Here is a 21,559-nt window from a genome sequence, read left to right as displayed (position 1 = left end):
TAGTTAAATATCCATACGCAAATTGTTACACTAGAAAATAAATGAAAAGCATACAACGCTTTGTAAAATACAATTTACGTGCACTTTTTAAAGGGACTCGTGTTTTTTAAGGCTTTATGCAAGTATTTGCTGAGCGCATATGCATTTCATATGCAAGGTATGCGCCACTGCAGGATGGTTATTTTCATGTCAGGGTGACTTGGCGCATTTCGAACATATTCAAGATTGGTAAGAACGAGACATTTTCAACAAAGATTGAAACAAACCTTTAGCAAAGAATACCGATACCTACAGTATAACCTAAGCAAAATGATGGATTCCACATAACTCCATATTGCCGGGAAAGATGATCTAATGATGCACCATACAGGCTACGGTAACAATGAAAGACGTTGATAGATCTACACAAGGAATAGTGGTTAACATTGATACATAAAATACAGAACTTACACTGTTGATTGCATATGCCAACCGGTTACCTCCCATGCTTTATGCTATGAACAATTTATTTGGAATGACGATAACACGTTTCTTTCTTATATGATGATAAAGTATCCGTTCTCATGTATGTATCTGAGGTTTAACTAAAAAACATCATCATATATATATCAAATGTCTCTAAAACTCAGTTTGACCGACATTAGGCTCTCACAGCTTAGCTCTTCATGTTTGAGAGTGTTACGTGTAAGTCACATTAGAATGCTTATTCTACCCCTCCCTACCCTACCCCTCCCCCGACTAAACCCCCGTTTTTATTCAAATTACTGCATACTCACCCATATACTCTGTAGGAATCAGTACAATAACGCAGACTCTCTTTAAAGATAAACTTTACCTGAACATTTCCAAACATATTGTTTACCTTCAAAAGTACTTCGGGTGTCATACATACCATGAGATATTCATTTTTTATCACCGAAACTACATTTCCACTTGTAACCAGTCGTTATCAATATATACACCTGGCTGTTTTTACAGAACGAAATACTTACCCTGACTCCGGTATTGCTATTTCCAAGTACGGAATTGATACGGTGACGTAGTTTTAAAAGATGGAGATTGCACTGGCCATAAGAGTTTTGTGGATGACTGCCATGGTGACATCACTAGCTGCCATCGCAAGATGTACAACTACCAGTAAGTCTTGACAAAATGTTGCTCTGTTGTTTAAACAATGATCTAGAAAGAATTTGGGAAGTTTTATGTCCCCATGTTTCCGAAAATTTGACCAGCTATATATGAGTCAAAGTTGTTGCATTTTCAATTTTAGCGTCAATGAGCCATAAGATAGACTTCTTCACGGGGCTATAGTAATAACATTTTTAAGTATAGCAGGTTAAGTTAATGTTTAAATTTATACGGGATCGTCTTTCTACAAAACTAAATGCACTTGAAAACAATGTCTACACTAATTGATAAGGCAATCATTATCATCAATAAGTTACCAACATCTTCACTCGGAAATATTCATATATGTTCTTCTTTGTAACGGATATAAATCTCTTTTTAAGTTGATTGACATAGATTTTCGGTCGCACATATACCCTTACATTGTTTGTGAAAATAGGGTGTCACCCACTTGGGACATTTTTCATTATATATGTATGTATGTGTGTATGGGTGGGGTGGGTGTGTGTGTGTGTGCGTGTGTGTGTGCGTATATGCGTGTATGTATGTAGGCCTATGTATGTTTACTGCGCTTTTTATGTCAAGCTTCACATATACATTATGGATATCCTGTTTCTATTAGATAAAGGTTAGAAACTGTTCATACTGCCAGTATACGAGTGATTTCAAGCATGATATGAGAGACGAGTATAATATTGTATTAGCATTATTATCAGATAAAGGTTAAGAACTGTTCATATTGCCAGTATACGAGGGTATTGAAGCATGATATGAGAGGAGCGTGTATAGTGTTTATATAAATATATATATATATATATATATATATATATATATATATATATATATATATATATATATATATATATATTTATATATATACTCACGGAAAACTGAAAATTTATTGCAAAATGGCCCGATGACATAACTGTCCCCGTGGTCCCAGCCTCTGAATATAATTCAATTACCTGTGGTCGATTTTGTTTTCCCCGTAGGTAACGTTGTTTTATTTGCTGGCAGCGGTGTTACATTTGATTCATTCGAACCTGTGGGAAGCGTCGAAGTTTTAGTCAACTTAAATCTTTAAAGATAATCAGTGTTATTACATAGCACCCTCAGCCAATTGAGAGAGTTTTTTTATGTCCAAACACTCTACACGCTCCTCTCATATCATGCTTCAATACCCTCGTATACTGGCAATATGAACAGCCTCCACCGGGATTCGAACCCGGGCCTCCCGCTTAATATGCGGACACCCTAACCACTAGGCTATGGACGCTGATTGTATGTCCAGAGGTTCGAAACCGGTAAGGAAGGTCGTAATTCCACTGTAGGCGTTTGTCACCTGTATCGAACAATACTACTTCTGTTTTGGTGACATATTTTGCCTTACTCTAGAGATCAAACATGATGCTAACCAACTTGAAATCATTTGTGATGTCATTTGTGATATACATATTTTGGTAATATATTTGTGATATACATTTGTGACATATATTTTTGATATATATACATTTGTGATATATCATACATTTGTGATATATATATATATCATTTGTGATTTTCACGCGTATGGGCTCATCACAACGAGTGTCACGTGGTTATAACCCATTGATCCAGCTTCCTTGTATGTTGTTACACCGACAGATATCATCGATGAGGCGGCTACCTTGATTTATTTGGAATCGACCATTGAAGCTGAAACTTGGATGCTTCCCACAGGTAAATCAACGTTGGCGACGGAGACCTCAACGCTACCTGCAGGTGAAACAACGTTACCTACGGAGACCTCAACGCTACCTGCAGATGAAGCAACGTTATCTACGGAGACAAATACATCACCCACAGGTAATTGAGTAATATGTGGATGCGTCGATCTACGGGAACAGTTTATGTCACCGAGTCCATTTTTGCAATAAATGTTCAGTACTGTGGGTGTATATTAAACTGACAATACACTATCCTATCTTTTCTTGTTCCCCTCCATCTTTCCCCTAGCCCCTAAATGACCTTACCGGGCTGTATCCCCCCCCCCCCTCTCCTCCATTAGTTCATTCCGATCTGCAGGTTTAAGGGACTAAAACGGTGACGTTACCCATTTGGTGACTGCAACTGCTTGAGTACTTCTGATGTCAACATTCTTTATTAACCCTCGAGGTATCAAAATCATTTTTTACGTGATAATGCCTGGATACTCCTTTCCGTAGTGAACAACGTTGTTCTCATCCTGAACAACTCTTTAAAATATTTCTTTTTAGTTTATGACTTGCACAAACTAACAAAAACTGTAAACAAATATTATAAGAGAAAATTTGACGACTGCCCAAGATATACCTCTTTCATCGAGTGTCTCTTTGAATTTGCGAAAAGTTCTCTAGAACTTTGAACTCTAACCCAATTTTGAAGATCACAATTGACAAAATGTATATAGGCCTATATATACTGTTACGCGTAAACTTTCGGAATACAATTGTGGCCATTCAACAGATAAAGAGAAAAGGTAGATTAAAATAACAGTGGGGAGGGAAGAGAGATAAAGAGAAAACCTTCAAAACTTATCAAAACGAAAGTCAAAACAAAAAGGGAAATCAGAGTGTCATTACAATGTATGTATGGTGTGATTTTCTGTTATGAGTGACGGGAGTATATACGGGTGGAGTAGTGTATATATATTAAACTGACAATACACTGTTCTCTAGAGTCCCATCTTTTCCTGTTCCCCTCCTTATCCCCTGGCCCCTAACGGGAGTACGAGAAGGGTGGAGTAGCATCGACGTTACTTCATTAACGACGGTAAGGATGCAACCTCTTGTGATTACAGTATGTCATAATCTTACTACAGTTATCTCTAATTTTCTAAAAACCGTTGTTGTGTGTTGAATTATTTCGGCTTCTCACGTGGTTAACAAAACATTAGCAATATTCCCAGATATGCTAGAAAGTCAAATTATGGTCGCTGATGAACATATTTCAACAAACACATTGTTATAACCCTATTATAGGCAAAGCGGGATTGCCTTACTGGGACATTTTGAACGCTCCGCTATGTTTGAAAATTATATGAAGCATGCATCGGAGCCTTTAGAAGAGCACGGTGCCATACATGATGCAAACATCTAGCAAATTTTAGCGTTCTAATATTTGGATACAATATATGTAATAATAATGGCTAAGAAATATGAATTTGTGAGATGAGTATATGTCTTTTTTATACTATGTCATAACACATATTGTAGAGCATATTTTTGCGAGTTACTTATTAGATTCGTAACATTTTGTTGCTCACATTGTTCGTTAGACGAGCTATTCCTGTTTGTATATCCTTAGTCGAGAATTGAGTTGTGCATGTAACTATGGCCATCCTAGTTTTCCGTATATTACTGTCTTGGGATTAATTTTTCTGTAAAGGTTTGTTTCGGTTTCTTGTATGATAGAAAAAGAAATAGGTAAATAAAAAAAAAACACACACATAAAAGCGGACTTTCAAAGAAATGCGTCGACAATTCGTTGGTTTATGTTAACGTTATGTCTGTTCGTTTTGTGCCCAATTAATTGTCGAGCCGGTGAGTATAGATACAAAATATATTAAATACAACGTGTGATACCAAAAAAGTATATTTCAGGAGTCTGCTTTCATCATGCCTGCTGACGGTTAGAGCAAATTACAATAGATTGCTCATTACTTGTCATAGGCTCACTACTTCAACAATGCGGTTTGTTGTTTGTAGTTTTAGTAGTACGTACACACACTAGGTATATAATAATGGCTTTCTTACGGTCCATAGCGTTTCTGTTGGCAAATATACCATTATGGTTGTAAATAGTAACACTGAAAACGTTGCCATCGTTGAATGTACCTTTTCTCACAACTGCAAAGTGGTTGGGAAGGAGGAGGAGGAGGAGGAGGAGGGGTGTGTGGGAGGGGGGGGGGGGCAGCAGCGACCACGCACACATAACTTTTTTTTATGACGACTATTGCATGGTAGTGATTATTGATGAATATCCATATGATTTATTAGTTATCAAAACCGTGTATGTAAACTAATTTTTCATCGTACGGAGGGTTTTTCACTTGCATTCCGTATACATCATTATCTGCTGTCAAATAAATGAAGCAGGATAGGACTCAGGCCCGACATGTATGGTTTTTGTTTAGGTGTTTTTATTGTTCTTTAATTGTTGTTGATATTTAGTAACCGAAATGAAATGACTTTAACCAATCTTATATACACCCTTTCTATACAAAGATGATCATGTTGATGAAGAAGACCGGAGGTGGCTGATAATAGCTCTGTTAGTTCTGTCCGCCATTTTTACCGTCCTCCTCGTTGGTTGTCTGCTCTGTAACCGAGATGATGTTCACGCGGATGAGGAAAGAGCTAAGAGGAAAAGAGATATTACAGTTATATACAACGAGACATTCAAGATGGTGGTTGATGATTCTGGAGAGATAGTTAAGGAAAGATTAGATGCAAACATACAAGCGCCCTTGTATTCAACTTCGAAGGTATATGCGAATAACTGTCCCGGTATCTCTTACCCATATTCACTAACATGGGGGGAGATGACCGGTATTGTGGTGATGATATAGGTGCGGTTGGGTGGGACGGATAGGGGTGGAACCGGAGCAAGGGGGAGGGGGTTGGCGAACGCGGGGAGGGTGGTTCCCCGATTTGCCGGTATAGACATTACCATTCTTGTTCAGCTTTGAGATGGTTTATAATATCTGTGCTTTCACGCATTGTAATTTACCGAGGCGCTTTTAAATTGCAATAATCCATTCCGGGAGTGCCACTAGTTGCGTTTAACATGAAGATTATTTTACCCGTTATATAAATGACGTTCTTGAGCTAACTTTTCATTTTCAAATATTAGCAACAGCCTTGTCTTTATATAACTGATTGTAGCAAATGTGAAGGTCGAGCCAAAAGTTGCCACAATTTTCGCGGAATCATTAACTTGCATATATATCCTTAGTCGACCATTTTGTATAGTGCCACAAATACAAAATGGTAGACATAAAAGTTATTATCTGCTTCACATTGAAAAAAACCCATAGTCCCCTATATAGTGTTATATCTTGTATAATGTACGTATTACCACATACCACTACAAAACACAAATGATAAAAAGACAATGATGCACCGTTCTTTCATTCAGACTGTAGAAACTGGAGCAGGCCCCCTACCTGAAACAGGGCGGATACCAAGCATGGAGGAATCCATGTTTCCAATCGGACAATTTGATGCGGATGCAGATGTCATCGAGGGACGGCAAGATGTAGAAATACTTTAGTTACGGGGACCATGGGACGCCGAGAATACTTCGATTTCTCATAGATTAATGTATATGTCTGCATGCTTCTAAAATCATTCGTACATCCATTATGCTATAATTTGTGTGAGGTTTCAATATAAGTTAATATAATAAATTTTTCGTTTGGCCCGCATCGTAGTTTTTTATTGTGTGTGTGGGTGTGTGCGTACGCGTGCGTTTGCTTTGTATTCTGACCGAGGACTTGAACAAAAGAATTCCAGGTCCTCGGATGTGATTTCTAAAGAATCACCACGTCCTCGGAAGAATTCTATTGTATGGGGTATTGTTAAGGTTAGGGTACGTGGATTTGAACAATGGAAAAACAATGGGGTCCTCGGTCTGAATGTAAAACAAACAAATTTTGACTCTAAATTTATGTTAAAAAACTAAATGTACTTCAACTAAATAATGTTCCGCTATATATGTTCTTAATCGCTTGGGTTTAAATGATATTTACACTGATTTTTCCTTCCGTTTTTACTCTGATCATATATCATTCTCGTTAGCTACACTTCATGGCGATCTGACTTTGCCACATTTGTTTATGTTTATATATATATATATATATTATTGGAACTTTGTAAATGTTTGTTAAATTGCAAAGTAAATATCAATAAATCTGTAGAACTACCACACTTTTCTATCAGATGTATTTAGCCAAACCTACTTGCAGGTAAGTACCGGAAAGGAGCTGTTGTTTCACAGTGGATTGTAGTAGGATTCGACAAGTTTATTTCTTGTGGGTTGGGGGGAAACCTTAAAATGCCTTAAGAGTTAGGTAAAGGCCCGAGAACATTTATGCAAGGGCAATAGGCGAATAGATGACTTTACAAAGGAGAGGTTGTGGCTCTGGGGTCGTTTAAGTCGAATCCTATGCAAGGGTTCTTGGAACCCCCCCCCGCCCCGAAAAATAAATAGTGATGCGTTCTAAGGCATATTTGCACTATAACGTACGTTCATAATAACGTTTAATCGCAAGGTTGCACTAACATATATACCCTTGAATGTTTGTGTGAGATTGAACGGAGAAGTGTAACACTCGGAAGAATGGTCTATTTCTTCCCTGACTGAATGTATAAAATCCCCCTACTGAACCAATTGCCCGACTGACCAGGTGAAGAAGGGGCCATGGCGCCCTGTATCCTCCCACCCCCCCCCCCACCCACTTCCTTGCGCACGCCACTGTGGTTCATTTTAAAGTTGGGGTTACTGTACCTAATTTCACCTCTTGGGCGAAGAAAAATAAAGAGAGTTCGAACAACAATATTTCTAGTACTTTGGTGTTATGGTGGGGTGAAAGGGGGATCTTCTGAGGGCAAGGGGGTCGGACATATATTTATGAAACACATCCAGATGTTTTTAAGGTAACCAATTTTCAAGAGGGCTAACAGCAAGAGACGCAAGTGTCAGCCAATCTGCCATGCGGGGTGAAGGGGGGGGGGGTAAATGGAAGGTGCGAGGAAACTTACTACTACTACTTATTGTATTGATATCCATTAAGGCTCGCAAATTTTTCACTGTTCGATGTTTACCAGCACGATTGTGTTATCTACTTAGTACACTGATTCTTCTTGGCTTCCATACCTGATGAGAACCAACGTTATCTATAGACCAGTCATAATACAACGATGCATTGTGTAAGAAAACAAAAGCTTTGAAATTTCTTTGACGTCCCCGATACCTTCATCTCTTGTACTGTAGATACATTGGCCATAAATATGTTATCGAGGTAAAGCATGCATATTACTGTGGTGAAAAAAGGGGGAAAGGAGGGGCTGGGGTGGGGGTGGCAGTGAACGGTTCGTGACAGGCGGTACACTATCTGTTATTATGGCTTACATGCAGTTATATCGTTAATACATGTTAACTCAAGTTTTGCAATACAGAACCAGTATAGGGACTAGTTGGTTCCACTATTTGCTTATTTATATTCTGTTTCAGAATGAATAATAATTGAATTTTGCAAGAAGAGAGTCATTTTTCGTTAAAACAAAAACAGCTTGAATTTTTAATCTAAAATATGGATTGAGGAAAATGCTGAGAGGGGATCAGCCTCAGCTAAGGACCACAGACAACTCACATGACTACGACGGAATGATCCCCTCTCCATCCACTTTCATCAAATTTCTTTCAATTAGTTAACAAGGTTGAGTAAGTCTCCTGAGTGTTAGCTCAGTGGTTAACGCCGGTGCCTTTCAATCATAAGGTCCCCGGTTCGAGTCACTCCCAGATTAATGTATGTCGTCCAGTTACAGAGTTGTTGACAATTGACAAATCATAATCATGGACGTTAAATATGAATCTAAGAGACTGACTTTGGTCAGCTTGCGGCCTTGATAAGCCAATGAGGCTTCTTCGCGAGTTGCTGCTTGCAGGAGGATCTAAAATACATACAAAAATACATACATATATATGAGACCACTATACAGTCAACCAGCTATTGTGAATGGCACACACGGCAAACGAGGACATGAAGTTTCCGCAAAAGGCCCAGCGGCGGATCCATGATTTAGTAAAAGAAGGGGTGTTACCCTGGAGTCGTTGAATCCAAATTAAAGAGGGTCTGGGGATTCTTCCGCCAGAAAAAAATAAAAGGAATGTTTTAGGTGTCAAATGGTGCAATTTGATGTACATTTATGGGCTGTAAATTAGGTCGTTAACTCAGGTAAAATAAAACGCACTGTTGTACCAATAACTACTTTTAATTATCATTAGTTATGGGGGGGGGAGTGGGTCTAAAAGGGGTGTACACCTCTTCCCCTTTATCCGTTTCTGCGATCCGCGTCATATGTGGGTCCTCGTAAACAGGTGCCACTCTCACACATATCGCATGTCAGGTCAGGGTTCGACTATTGTAGAAAAGTTTATATGGACCCAATGGATCGTATACAGAACACTATAAATATATGTAAATCAATAAAACTAGAGGGAGGGGAGAGAGTGGGGGAAGTCAAAGAATCGATGTTTAGCCACATAAACCGAGTAATCCTCCAGGTATCTTAATAGAAACTCTCAAAAAGTAGATAATCCCCCAAAAAAAGGAAATATTTTTACTAAGATCATTATAGGAGAAATTGAATTCGCCTGTTGGGTATCTGTAACAAAACCAAAATTATTTTTTGTCCCAAGAACACGCCAACTCCCCCTAACCCCACCCCACCCCTGCCTCCACCTCACCCACCTTTTTGGAAGCTTCCTATGCCACTGAATCGTATGGAAGGTTGTGACGTATAGTTTAATGTTAAAGCTTACCAGTTTACATTGCTAAAAGAGGGTATTGTTATAATAGTTTTACGAAATCGTTAAACTATAGGCCATGTGCAGGTTAGTATGAATGGTAGCAAGTAGGTAAAGACTTTAGTTGGACTTTATATATACACTTGCTCATATTATTGTGGTTGTGGATAGGCCTACACCCTGAATAAGACCTTCATAAAATCGTCAAAGAGAACCCGGTATTGTAAAAAAAAAACTATAATAAAAAAAAACTTTACGATTGCATTTTACGTCCCCAAATATTCTGTTTAGCAGAAAAAATAAGGTCATATATGTTGACATCATCAAATACATATAATCCAGATTTTAAGGGTGACACATAACCGAGATTATTCATATCATAATGGCAGACGACGCAGTTCGTTGAATATTTCTCTCAATTCTTCTCAAGGTTCCTTTCACACGCCGCAAATGTTTCGCAGGCCGCTCTTTCAGCGTCACTGGCCCTAGACTTTGGAACGCTCTCCCCGTCGACACAAGAAATTCGAAGACCATCAGAACTTTTAAAGCTGCTTTAAAGACTCATTTATTTAAGAAATCGTTTTTATAATTGTTTTGTTGTTCAGCGCCATTGAGTGTTTTTACAGTAATGTGCGCTTTACCAAGTGTTTCCACCTTAACCTTAACCTATTGATATACATAAAGTTTTCTTTAAATGAGTATGGCAGATAATTATGCGTTTCCTAAATGATGATATATTATTAATGATGGAAGGCTAATAATGATAAACATAAAATTTCTCTTCGAAATATAATCTCTTGTCAAGCAAATGGTTGTCCCTCCCCCCCCCCCCTTCCACTGTGTACCGCATACGTCGCAGCTACATTTTACTGCCAATAAAATAAGCAACTCAAGTGCCATAGTAGATCGCGCGGGCTAGCATAACATTTCCTACAGGTTATCAGCTACCAACTTATACTACACTGAGGTAGCCTGTTTGTTTAAAGAACCATATATTATATACTTCGAAATTCAGACTAGGACATATATAATCTCCTTAAGGAGGTATATAGTCAATGTTTGACTTTACCCCTTATACAAACATAATGCTTACTTGTATACGGTGTTTGGTACTCCCACTATTTGATGAGTCATAAGAAAATTGAACTCATAACTTCCTCTTCGAATGATTCACTGATCTGTATACCTGAAGGTGTCGGTAAATGTTATCTCGCCTCTGAAAGGGAAAATATCAAACATTATTTTAACTGTTCACGATAGCGATCTGAAACTCACGGCTACTCAAAAATGGAGATTACTTTGACGAAACAGTTTGTGTGGATATTTATCACGCTAACGTCACTAGCTGCAATCGCAACATGTACCACACCCGGTAAGTCTTTGTCAAACTTTAAGTCCCGATTGCTGTATATTGATACGCTATGAAGAACTGAAAAAAATAAACCCCCTCTTAATCAAGTGTAAATGGTCAATGGCCCACGCACTGAGGGAGGAGTCCTATGGGTATCGTGCGAAGGGTCGGTTGATAAATCGACACAAGGGCGCATTCAGATGTTAAAATATCCCAGTATAGCGGGTTAATTTATATTATATGGTATGGGGGAATGTCTATCAATGTTCTCATTTTACTGTTCATTGTCAATTTTTGTTATGCATTCCACTATCTCAAAGACATGCTTTAATTGACGGTTATATATAATACTGATCCCATCACAGATTTTAAATCAATTCTAGGTCTAAGAAAACAAAACAATTGAAAGGAAACATACTCCTGGGCATTTGGGCCATCCCTCTGGAACTCGCTCCTTCGGAGCCTTCAGCAGGAAAGCTCCCCCCCCCCCCCCTCGCCAATTCAAGTCTCAATTGAAAACTTTCCTTTTTTGTCAACGCTTAACTATGTTTGATTAACTCTATTTTGCTACTTTTCATTTCATGCGAGTCTGTAATTTTTAGTTTAAAATCTTTCTCAATACCTGCGCCAGGAGTTTCAAGTTGACAGATATGGCGCGTTATAAGCGGCCACTTTATATATATATATATATATATATATATATATATATATATATATATATATATATATATATATATGTATATATATATATATATGTATATATATATATATATATATATATATATATATATATATATATATATATACATATATATATATATATATACATATATATATATATATATATATATATATATATATATATATATACATTGGTATATTTGTTTACTTCAACGCATGATAGCTGGGACTTAGGTTTACCTCGGGGATAGGTTTACCTGACACCAGGTAAACCTAAGTCTAGGGTCTTCTTGTTCAATCAATTTCACTTCCTTTGAGGAATGATTATTTCGAGTTAAGAGAAAACCTCATAAACTTTTCAATTCCGAAGTTACAAAAAAAAAATCGTTCATTTAAAGGGTAAAATTTCCCCTCAAAAGTGGAGGTAATTCCGAAGGGTATATAACAGAATTACGAACATGGTATATATGTTGATCCCAACTTTACACCTCGATTTTGACCAAATGCGGCTATATATAGTTCCGAAACTTAAAGGTTCCTCTAATTACACTGAAATCTTCGTAATTGTACTTTTTCTTCCATTAATTTGGGATATTTAAGAAAATAAGAGTTTCTATTTTAACTGGCAAATTTACACGTAACGAAACAACGCCCCCACACATAAGCAGTTCTTTCTGTGTTCGGTGGCAGGGCAGTCGATCGGATCGTATCGTTGCTATCCCAATAGCCTACATTCAACGTTACTTTATGTGGCCTAGCCATGTAGTCTACAAAGGAAAGTGCCGCAGGTTACCGTAAACGTTGCCCATTTGAAGTTGGCTTTTGGACTTTGGTGCAGTATATGCATTGTAAGTAAATTCCTTAAAAGTGTTCCGGATATATTAATAACATTTAGAGTAAATACCTTCATGCTGAACACAAATAAATTAAGACCATGGTTAGAGTTAGAGTAGACTAGCCTAGGCCTAACGTTAGCCCTAAATTGGACCTATCAGTATTACTGGCTATGGTAAATCACAGCTGCCTGCTACTGCCTTTGCTGATACTCGGAATATAAATGTGATACATAAATTAAAGTATATACTTGTAACAGACTGGTCAACCTACACATTTTGCAGCCTGGTGATCTTCCAGATCTTTTAAAGTAAAGGCTTAATAATTGACGCACCTCCAAATATTACTAGGCCTACTAGTACTAGGCTACTATTACTATATACTAGCCTACTACTACTGTAGCTAGTACTAGCAACTATACAGCAGGCAACCATAACTTTTTGCAGCCAAGCAGAGTTAAATATTTCATGAGTTTGAATCCATTTCAGGTATTTGCTGATCAAATTGTTTTTGTGCATGTTTTGGAGCATTTGGAAATCTTACTCCCTAAAAATAACCAAAATTACCTCAATATAATACCACTAATCTCTGGGACCTGACCTTTCTGAAGTTAGAGGCTCAGAGCATAGCAAACAGCATCCAAAGATAATGGATGTTTACTTAGGCCTTCACTACAGTAAGCTCATCGACAGATGTGTCAATGTAGGAGTATGAAAGAACTTGCATTCGTGCGATGCAATTTTGAACCATTTCACGAAATATAAATCTTTGGGTATGTCTCAATCTCTCTGACATAAAATAAGGCAGTCAGAAAGTCACAACTCCACAAAAACAGATACACAACCAAACAGAACACTACAGTAAAAGAAAGGGCCTGACAGATTCCATAAACGAGTTACAAAAGTAAAAAATGTGAAAACGTTTGCCGTCTCAGTACAATATTCATTCCCACAATATTCTCTATATGTGTTAGTGTGCATCACTAAGCCCTGTGCGTACAGTAGTAGTGGTGTGTCATTGGTTCTGATTCAGAGAACTAAGTCACACAGGGCCTCAGTGTAGCAGTGTACAACAATTTTTTGTACTGTAACATGAGTTTTTTCCCCCTGCACCTATGGGATGAATCATGGCTGAAGGTAAACAATTGAGTATTCATTTTAGAATAACAACGCAATCATGGCTAAGTAATTTAGGCATTTTGATATTAACGTTATGATGTGGGTAGTGTTAATAGTGCTGAAGTAATAGCTTGATCAAAAGTATTCCTCAAAGTCCCACAATGCCTTCACAGGGTGACCTACTGTACAGTCACTTGAGCACTTAGGAGTTTTTGCAAAAAGAGCAAATTCCTTGTCCAAAATTGCTAGGTTTGATCCAGTTTTACGGAGTCCCATAACAAAAAAACACAGTCTGTGATATATCAATGGAAAAGTGTAAAGATTCAATGTAACATATTTGAAAGGATTAGAGTGTGTTGAAAAACCACCAGCTATGCATTTTAAGGAAATAAACAGTACCTCATTGAACCTTGCATTGTGTTCACACTAATGAGTTATGAAATTGTTATCAGTGTCTTCATCATTAAAAGCTATTAATTAGGTTGATCAATGGTCTCACATATTAGTGCAATCACAGAGGTTAAATTTCAATCAGGTTATAATGCCAAGGGAATCCAGACCTACTTCATAAAAAATAAAAAATAAATCATGGCTCCTATAAAAATCATTCATGATAAAAACCAGCATACATACAGTATGTGCAACTAAAGTAGTTTCATATTGGGTATCATGTCCAAATAAAAGCTCTTGATTGTATTCAGTTTTCATACTTTTAAAAATGACCATCTGTGTGCAGTAATTTGGTGTTAGTAAGTAACATGAAAATGCACAAGACTAATGTTCAACAGGCACTAGATAGTTCTCATGTCCATAGCACAAACCAGGGAGTTGTTCCATTACAACTCCCTGCATGAACAGGCTATTATGATCAGAGTTGTTATGGAACAAATAAAACTCCCTTGTATGATGTTAGAACTGTACTGTGTGACAAAACACTTATATGCATACATGTGGTAACATGTTGCTATGATCCGATACTAGCTGGTTGGGTGTATAAATAGATCACCATTATGCAAACTGCACTGCACATGGTTTCCATTATGTAATAAGTTTCATTTTATGAATTTGTCAATCTGACATGTATGCTACTGTATATGTGTAGGCTGCATGTACAACTTATTGTATCTTAATAATATACAGCAAAAAACTATTGAGAACTGTGATAAACAACATTTTCAAAGTGACAGTTGGGGATCTAAAAAGACCACTGAAAGCCTTCTGTAGCGATATAACATGATACTAAACATTATATATCTCTGCAAGCTAGTGTACCCTGCTTTGAGACGCATGGTTTAAATAAGGTTTTCACAAGTTTGCCCTGTTGACCCAACCACTGGCCTAGACATACCAATAAATAGATCTATCCATGCTTCAAATTGAGTTTTCACAATTTGACCATTTTTACCCTAAATTACCTTTGACCTTCACCAAAAACAATAGGCTTCTTGTACTTGTGATGCATCTATACATACATACTGTACCAACTATGAGATCTGTCCAATAAAGCTTACTGTCATGAGAAACTGTGTTTACAAGCTAGGATCACAAACACAGTACTCCTACCAATGCACACGCACACATATGCCATCGTGAGTGGAAAGTTTCAACATCATTGAAACCAAACATTAAAAATGAACTCAGTCATAATGCCAAAGTCTGTGTACACGAGTAGTCCTGAGCTTAAACCCCAAATGATACGTTGAGGGACTAAATGTACCGGTATACATAGTCTAGGGTGCATGCAATTTTTTAGTAAATGAACTGCATGCGGGATGAGGCATTGAACCATGCATGAATACTCAGTCAATCTCTTGAAGTGATTGCATGCTAAATTCCTGGGTACAACTTACATACCAAATAATAGATCAATATTCAAACTTAGTAGTGTGGCATTTTTCTCAATTGTTGCATATATGCCGTTTCCATGAAAAAAGTGATAGCTAAATTAACTAAACTGACATGAATATTGGACAACATGTACACTAAGTATTGACATCAAATAGGGAACAAGAACAAGAAGGGGTCAAGACTTCCACTTGCAATTTATGAAACAATTATCTGGACTTATTTATGTTCATTCTCTTGTCAGAAAAGATGGCTCAAATTTGGCACAATTTGAGGAATGCATGAATGCAGAATGAGAACACCACAGCAGATATGCTCCACTTTATTGCAGGGCTGCAATTTCAAGGTCGACACAGGATATCAAAATACTGTAACTTTGAGCTGCTGGTTCATGCTGACCATGGGATGCAGAGAGAAATGGCTTATATGGAAATAAGGAGCTCCCACAAGCATATATTGCAAACATCCCAGTTGTCTTTAATATTCAGTAAGTATTGACTGTGAGATATATTTTAAATCCCTATGACCTGAAGTTAGTTTTCTAAAGTCTTCCCTTTAATATCCTCTAAGTCTGATCAACACACACTATACATAATATAAATTTACTGTACTAAGTTTCAACACGAACAAAGATGAAAATTTGCTGTTTATTTTCAAAAACTGTAAACGATCTAAGGCAACGGCTAACAAAGTAATGTAAGAAAGACTTTCCACTTCCCACCAAGTCCACTGCCAAACCTTTTGGTTTACTTTGCTACTTCCACCATCATAGAATGTTATCCGAATTGAAATGACTTTATGTGTAGTCTTTGAAAACCAAATGTACTGTAAATCTGCCATCTGGCAGGCTGGAATGAATTGTAGGTAGGATTGTGAAGCAAAGACTTGAGGTGTTAACACACCATCACATTTTAACCTTGATTATGATGTGTTTATTTGTACCTTTTGCAACAATGTCAATATCAAAATGTGAGGCTTTAAAAAAATATTTACATGGAATGTACTTCAGTGAAACTTTGACATATGATTGAAATGTTGTTTTGGTTCATTGTAGGTTAACGAGAGCTGATGGAATTTCTCCACAAGAGAAGGAAGTACTGTCATCAATAAAATCTGCAGACAGAAGAATATTTTTACTGAAGATCAAAATTTTCAATGAAAGGAAAGGCTTTCGATTAAAATTGGACAAACAACTTCTGTAGATATAATGAGGACTAGATTTATATGTCATTGCTTGGAGCCAGGTACGGTGCATTCTATGAGTTTGAATTTTTCTTTTTAGTTTCTGGACAGGTATATGACATGCAGCATACAAATTAAAATTTGTTAATGAATTTTCTTCCTTTACAGCATCATAAAATTCATTATTAATATTCCATTTATACAAATTCTTATGTTGCTGTATTTGAGAATAATTTTCGTTAGTAAGACAAAGATTTTAATCATATTCATTGCATTAACTATTATTCATGTAACTCCCTTACTTCACTGTATCAAATAAAACATGGTTTCACCAATCCATTATTCCAGTTGTTATACTGCTGGGAGGGGAGACACCAAGGTCTGTTAATACTTCAGTTACCCAATTAATGCTAACTAGATGCTCAATAATGCTTCCCACAATGGGGATGTTGGGTCTAGCAAACCTTAAGTCTAGTGGACCCTCAATGTAATGGGCATCCTCCCCCCCCCCCATGTTGGTACTGCATGTGGTATACTTTTGTTAGTGAAACTAAGAGTTTCATCCTAGTCATTACATTGAGGGATGCTCTTTATTAAACTCCTTTACTTTACTGCAGCGTATTGGTAATCAACTATTCTAGTTGTAATGTTGCTAGTACTGTATTTGAGAATCCTTTTGTTAGTGAAACGAAGAGTTTAATGCTATCCATTACATTTAGGAGTACTCTCTAAGTGTCTACCTTCACAACATCATATCATAAATTATTAACAATCCATTATCTCTTTATTTTTATGGCAGAGCTGTAGTCGAGTCCAATTACCCAGAGCCTGATCCAAGTCCGAGTCCATCTTGTCTGAGCCAAATACAAGACCCCTCAAGTCCGAGCTGACTCCAGATACCAAAGATCATCTTTGGTAAAAATTCTTGAACTGTTATGATAATTATGCACCCAGGAGGAAATTTACCTCATGCTATAATTTTTTCGGACCAGATAAGTGACAGCAAGCTCTTCCTGGTTCATAAATGTTATAAAACTACTGAGAGGGGAGACACCAAGGTCCTTCAATACTTCAGTTACCCAATAAATGCTAACTAGACGTTCAATAATGCTTCCCACAATGGGGGTGTTGGGTCTAGCAAGTCTAGTGGACCCTCAATATAATGGGCATCCCTCTTGTTGGTACTGCATGTGGTATCCTTTTGTTAGTGAAACTAAGAGTTTTATCCTAGTCATTACATTGAGGGTTGCTCTTTATTAAACTCCCTTTCTTCACTGCATCGTATTGGTGATCCATTATTTTAGCTGTAATGTTGCTAGTACTGTATTTGAGAATCCTTTTGTTAGTGAAACGAAGAGTTTAATGCTATCCATTACATTTAGGAGTTAACTTTCTAAGACTCTACCTTCTCAACATCATATAATAAATTATTAACAATCCATTATCTTTTTATATTTATGGCAGAGCTGTAGTCGAGTCCAATTAGCCAGTCTGAGCCAAGTCCGAGCCCACTTGGTATGAGCCAAATCCAAGACCCTTCAAGTCCGAGCCGACTCCAGATATTCAAATATGATCACCTTTGGTAAAAATTCTTGAACTGTTATGATAATTATGCACCCAGGAGGAAATTTACCTCATGCTATAATTTTTTCGGACCAGATAAGTGGCAGCAAGCTTTTCCTGGTTCATAAATGTTCAGCCCGGGCGCTCAACTTTCAAACCATGCAGGGAGAGGCAAAATCATATTCAAACCACGACCACCGCCAGGTTAGAACGTGCTTGAGAGATCCCTGCTCTACTAAAAGTGAAATTCTAGTTACATTTAGGATTGCTCATTAAGATTTTCAAATCATCATCATTGTCATGGTTGCTACTTTTTCTGATGTCATCATCATTTGTGAATTATTGTGATTGTTGCCATGTTACATTTGCCAGTACCAATTTTGCTTATTGTTCTCTCAAAATTGCAGAGTAGAAGGAAGAAATGTTAGCTAATAGTTATTATACCATATGTTCTTGGTCTCTAAATTGTTTACGCTGAGGTCAGTATGAACAGAAGTGTTTATAATAGTTTTCCTTTCTGTTAAAGTATTTTCTGAATCATTTCATTAATTTTATATTTATACTGGAATTTTCAGTAGGTGTTGGCTTCATTGAGGGTCAAGGCTACTCAAGGTCAGTAGAGTAACATAGAGCATCTAACTCAACAAGGAAAAGTTGGTAGTCATATGTAGTGCGTATAGGTTTCTGACATTGAGTACTATTCTATAAACAGTATAGCAGAAGCCCATGTGAGATAACTATATATCTGAATCTGAAAGCCATGTTAACATGATAGTTCAATATTGGAATGATGAATGGAAGTTTGTATGCAGGTGTATCATGTGCTGAGCTCTTAGCCAAGTCAAAGGTTATTTGAGGCCAATATAGGTAAAATCTGAAAACCTTCATGATCCCATACTATCTAGTATCTGACTAGTAGCTGCTTTAATAGCTGAATCTTAGGGCAATTAATATATTTATCAGAACAAGTAATGTACCTCAAAAGACTTCTTAAGCTCTTTTGAGCCCCATTCAATATTTCAGTGTATTAACTTCATCATTCTTTTAACAAATTTACTCCAAATTGCTAGTTTCATGTTCTGGCAATGAACCTTTGTCATATCATGTTGCATGAGTGCTGTAACTGGTTTACAAGCTTGCAAAAGTCTTAAAAGGAGGATAGGGTGTTGGGATAAATAGTTCAAAATAATATTAACAAAATTGTACCATATTTTGCTTTTCTTTTTTCCCATATGTTGCCACTGCTTGAATAAGACTAGTTGATAGGACTTTTTGTGAGCTCCACCTTTGACAACAAGGTACAGTAGACTTCAACTGCATCTTGTTGGCAACATCCTAAGAAAGTTTCAATAAACACAGATGTTTCTATAAATGAGGAATCTGATGAACATTCCAATACTGCAAGTCTTTATTGGACATTTCAGCAGGAGGCAATAACCAATTCTGCTATCGTTACATACTGTAGGTCCTTCATAAAATGCCACTTAAAGAACTGTATTACTTCCTTGGAAGGTGAATTTTATTGTCAAATACAACATCTGTCAAATATTTAGTTTCCCAACCTGTCCAACACCTCCCCCCCCCCCACCCCTCCATTTATCCCGAGTAGTTTACAGAAACTGGGACAGAACATTTTTTGTGGGAAACAAGGTTAAATAATGTTGTTTGAGGTATTGAGCATTTTTCTATATGTCCTTTTCGAAACTAGATAGGAGGAAGTAGCAAACAATGCAAGGAAAACATGAAGTTCAAGTGGATGCTTTAATTGCTTTTACCCAAAACATTGCTATATTCATTGATAAATATAATCCACTTCAAATTCAGTACCGTTATACAACATGCAAAAGAGTTATGATATTGATGTACTTTCTGAATTTAGACCATTGCAGGTGAACAAGTTTAACATTGGTTTTTAATTTGACTGTATGTAGAAAACACCGGTTACATAATGAACCTCAGATACAATGTCGTGCAAATGCATATTACTGCTAGGAGCTGTTTAACAAACAGTGAAAGAAAAATTTATTACTTGACTATCAAAAGATTCGCAGAACTCCACTCCTTCAACAATATTTACAGTGGTGGAGACTTCAAAGCAGTGCAAGGGCAACAACTGCCTATCTCTTTAAGAAATTTCCAAGTGCTTTCATTTCTAGCATTTGCATATGTTCAAAAGAAAAATGACAAATTAAAAGATGTGGTCTTTTCAACATGTTACCACATCTCCCCCCCCCCCCCTCTCTCCCCCATCAAAAAAGTACTGCATGTACAGCAGTAACCCTTTTTGTACATGTGCAATATATGGGGCAGAGCCTTATTCATGACTTGACCAAGCCCTTTATCCATTTGAATAGCACAAGTTATGTCAGTGGTATTCACATCAATGCCTCATAGAAAATGTGCCTCATGGTGAATTTTCTAGCTGATAGCATGAATGTGAATGAGCTGAAGTTGTTGAAGTTGCTTTGTTTATATATTTCTGAAAGTAACATGCAATTTCATATTGATTTTTAATGAAAATATTTGCATTTATCAGTAATAAACAGAAAGGAGACATAATGATTTCTGCTAAAGTGTCTTATCTCTGCCTCTTATGTTAAAAATGTGTTCATTGGTTGGTCCTTGTACCAGGCGCGGCGGAACGGAAAAATTATTGGGGGGGCTAATGTGTGGAGACTATCTAAGCGGAGCGCCACCATCGGTTGGCGCGGAGCGTACAAAAAATTTTGGGTTTTTTCAAACCCCCAGATGGCCGGAAATGGCACTTCCCGAGTGTTTTATGCTGCGAATACCTAGCCCTAGAATATGGGTCTCAAGCCTGCAATTTCTCGGATTGAACGTAAAAGTCTGTAAAAACTTTGTAATTTGTATATTCGATGGTGTTTTAAGAGAGTAGCTATTACTCGTAGTGTACTCGCAAAGACGTTTTTGAGTGTAGTAAGGGCAGTGGCGGAGCTAGGGGTATTGGTCGGGGGGGGGGGGGGCAAGAATAGTCTGTAGGGGCGCTTTCGACACTATCTAATCGGAGCGCCACCACAGGTTGGCGCGGAGCGGTCAGAAAATTTTTGAGTAAAGACATTCCCTAGATTGCAGGAAATCACCCTTTCCGGGCCTTACTAATTTTCAGATAAACGGAGAATAAATAAATTTGTCGGAAAATTACACCAACAGAATATGACAAATGTCAATAGGTATATGAGAGCGCAATGAAATAGTCAATAATCGTGAATAAGTAAAAAGTAGTGAAAAGCTGAAAAGGGCGCCAGCAGTCCATTTGAGTCCGTTAAGGGGGGGGGGGGGGGGAATC

The 21,559-nt window shown here is 37.3% G+C and overlaps 1 protein-coding gene, 1 long non-coding RNA gene and 1 other non-coding gene across 4 annotated transcripts; 2 read left to right on the top strand and 1 right to left on the bottom strand.

Annotated features, from left to right (window-relative positions):
• The first annotated feature begins 921 nt into the window (after positions 1 to 921).
• LOC139962583 (uncharacterized) lies at positions 922 to 6,792 on the top strand. Its single transcript, XM_071962711.1, has 4 exons — positions 922 to 1,137; positions 2,773 to 2,973; positions 5,373 to 5,632; positions 6,286 to 6,792. Exons 1-4 carry the CDS (start codon positions 1,053 to 1,055, stop codon positions 6,418 to 6,420), a joined length of 681 nt encoding a protein of 226 aa, XP_071818812.1. The 5' UTR covers positions 922 to 1,052; the 3' UTR covers positions 6,421 to 6,792.
• Trnan-auu (transfer RNA asparagine (anticodon AUU)) lies at positions 2,333 to 2,404 on the bottom strand. The gene has a single exon. It is a non-coding gene; the product is annotated as a tRNA-Asn (tRNA).
• A 5,091-nt stretch (positions 6,793 to 11,883) lies between the features above and the next one.
• Positions 11,884 to 20,855, top strand: LOC139962590 (uncharacterized). Of its 2 annotated transcripts, none has more exons than XR_011791274.1 (5): positions 11,884 to 12,558; positions 15,757 to 15,994; positions 16,562 to 16,751; positions 17,489 to 17,604; positions 18,154 to 20,855. It is a non-coding gene; the product is annotated as an uncharacterized lncRNA (long non-coding RNA). The 2 variants fall into 2 exon arrangements; XR_011791273.1 differs by having other exon boundaries at positions 11,885 to 12,558; positions 15,752 to 15,994.
• The last annotated feature ends 704 nt before the right edge of the window (positions 20,856 to 21,559 follow it).

The sequence above is a fragment of the Apostichopus japonicus genome, chromosome 21 (genome assembly GCF_037975245.1).
Source record: "Apostichopus japonicus isolate 1M-3 chromosome 21, ASM3797524v1, whole genome shotgun sequence".
Lineage (NCBI taxonomy): Eukaryota > Metazoa > Echinodermata > Holothuroidea > Aspidochirotida > Stichopodidae > Apostichopus > Apostichopus japonicus.
Note: the sequence above shows the minus strand (reverse complement) of the source record. Positions and strands in the feature narration are given on the sequence as shown.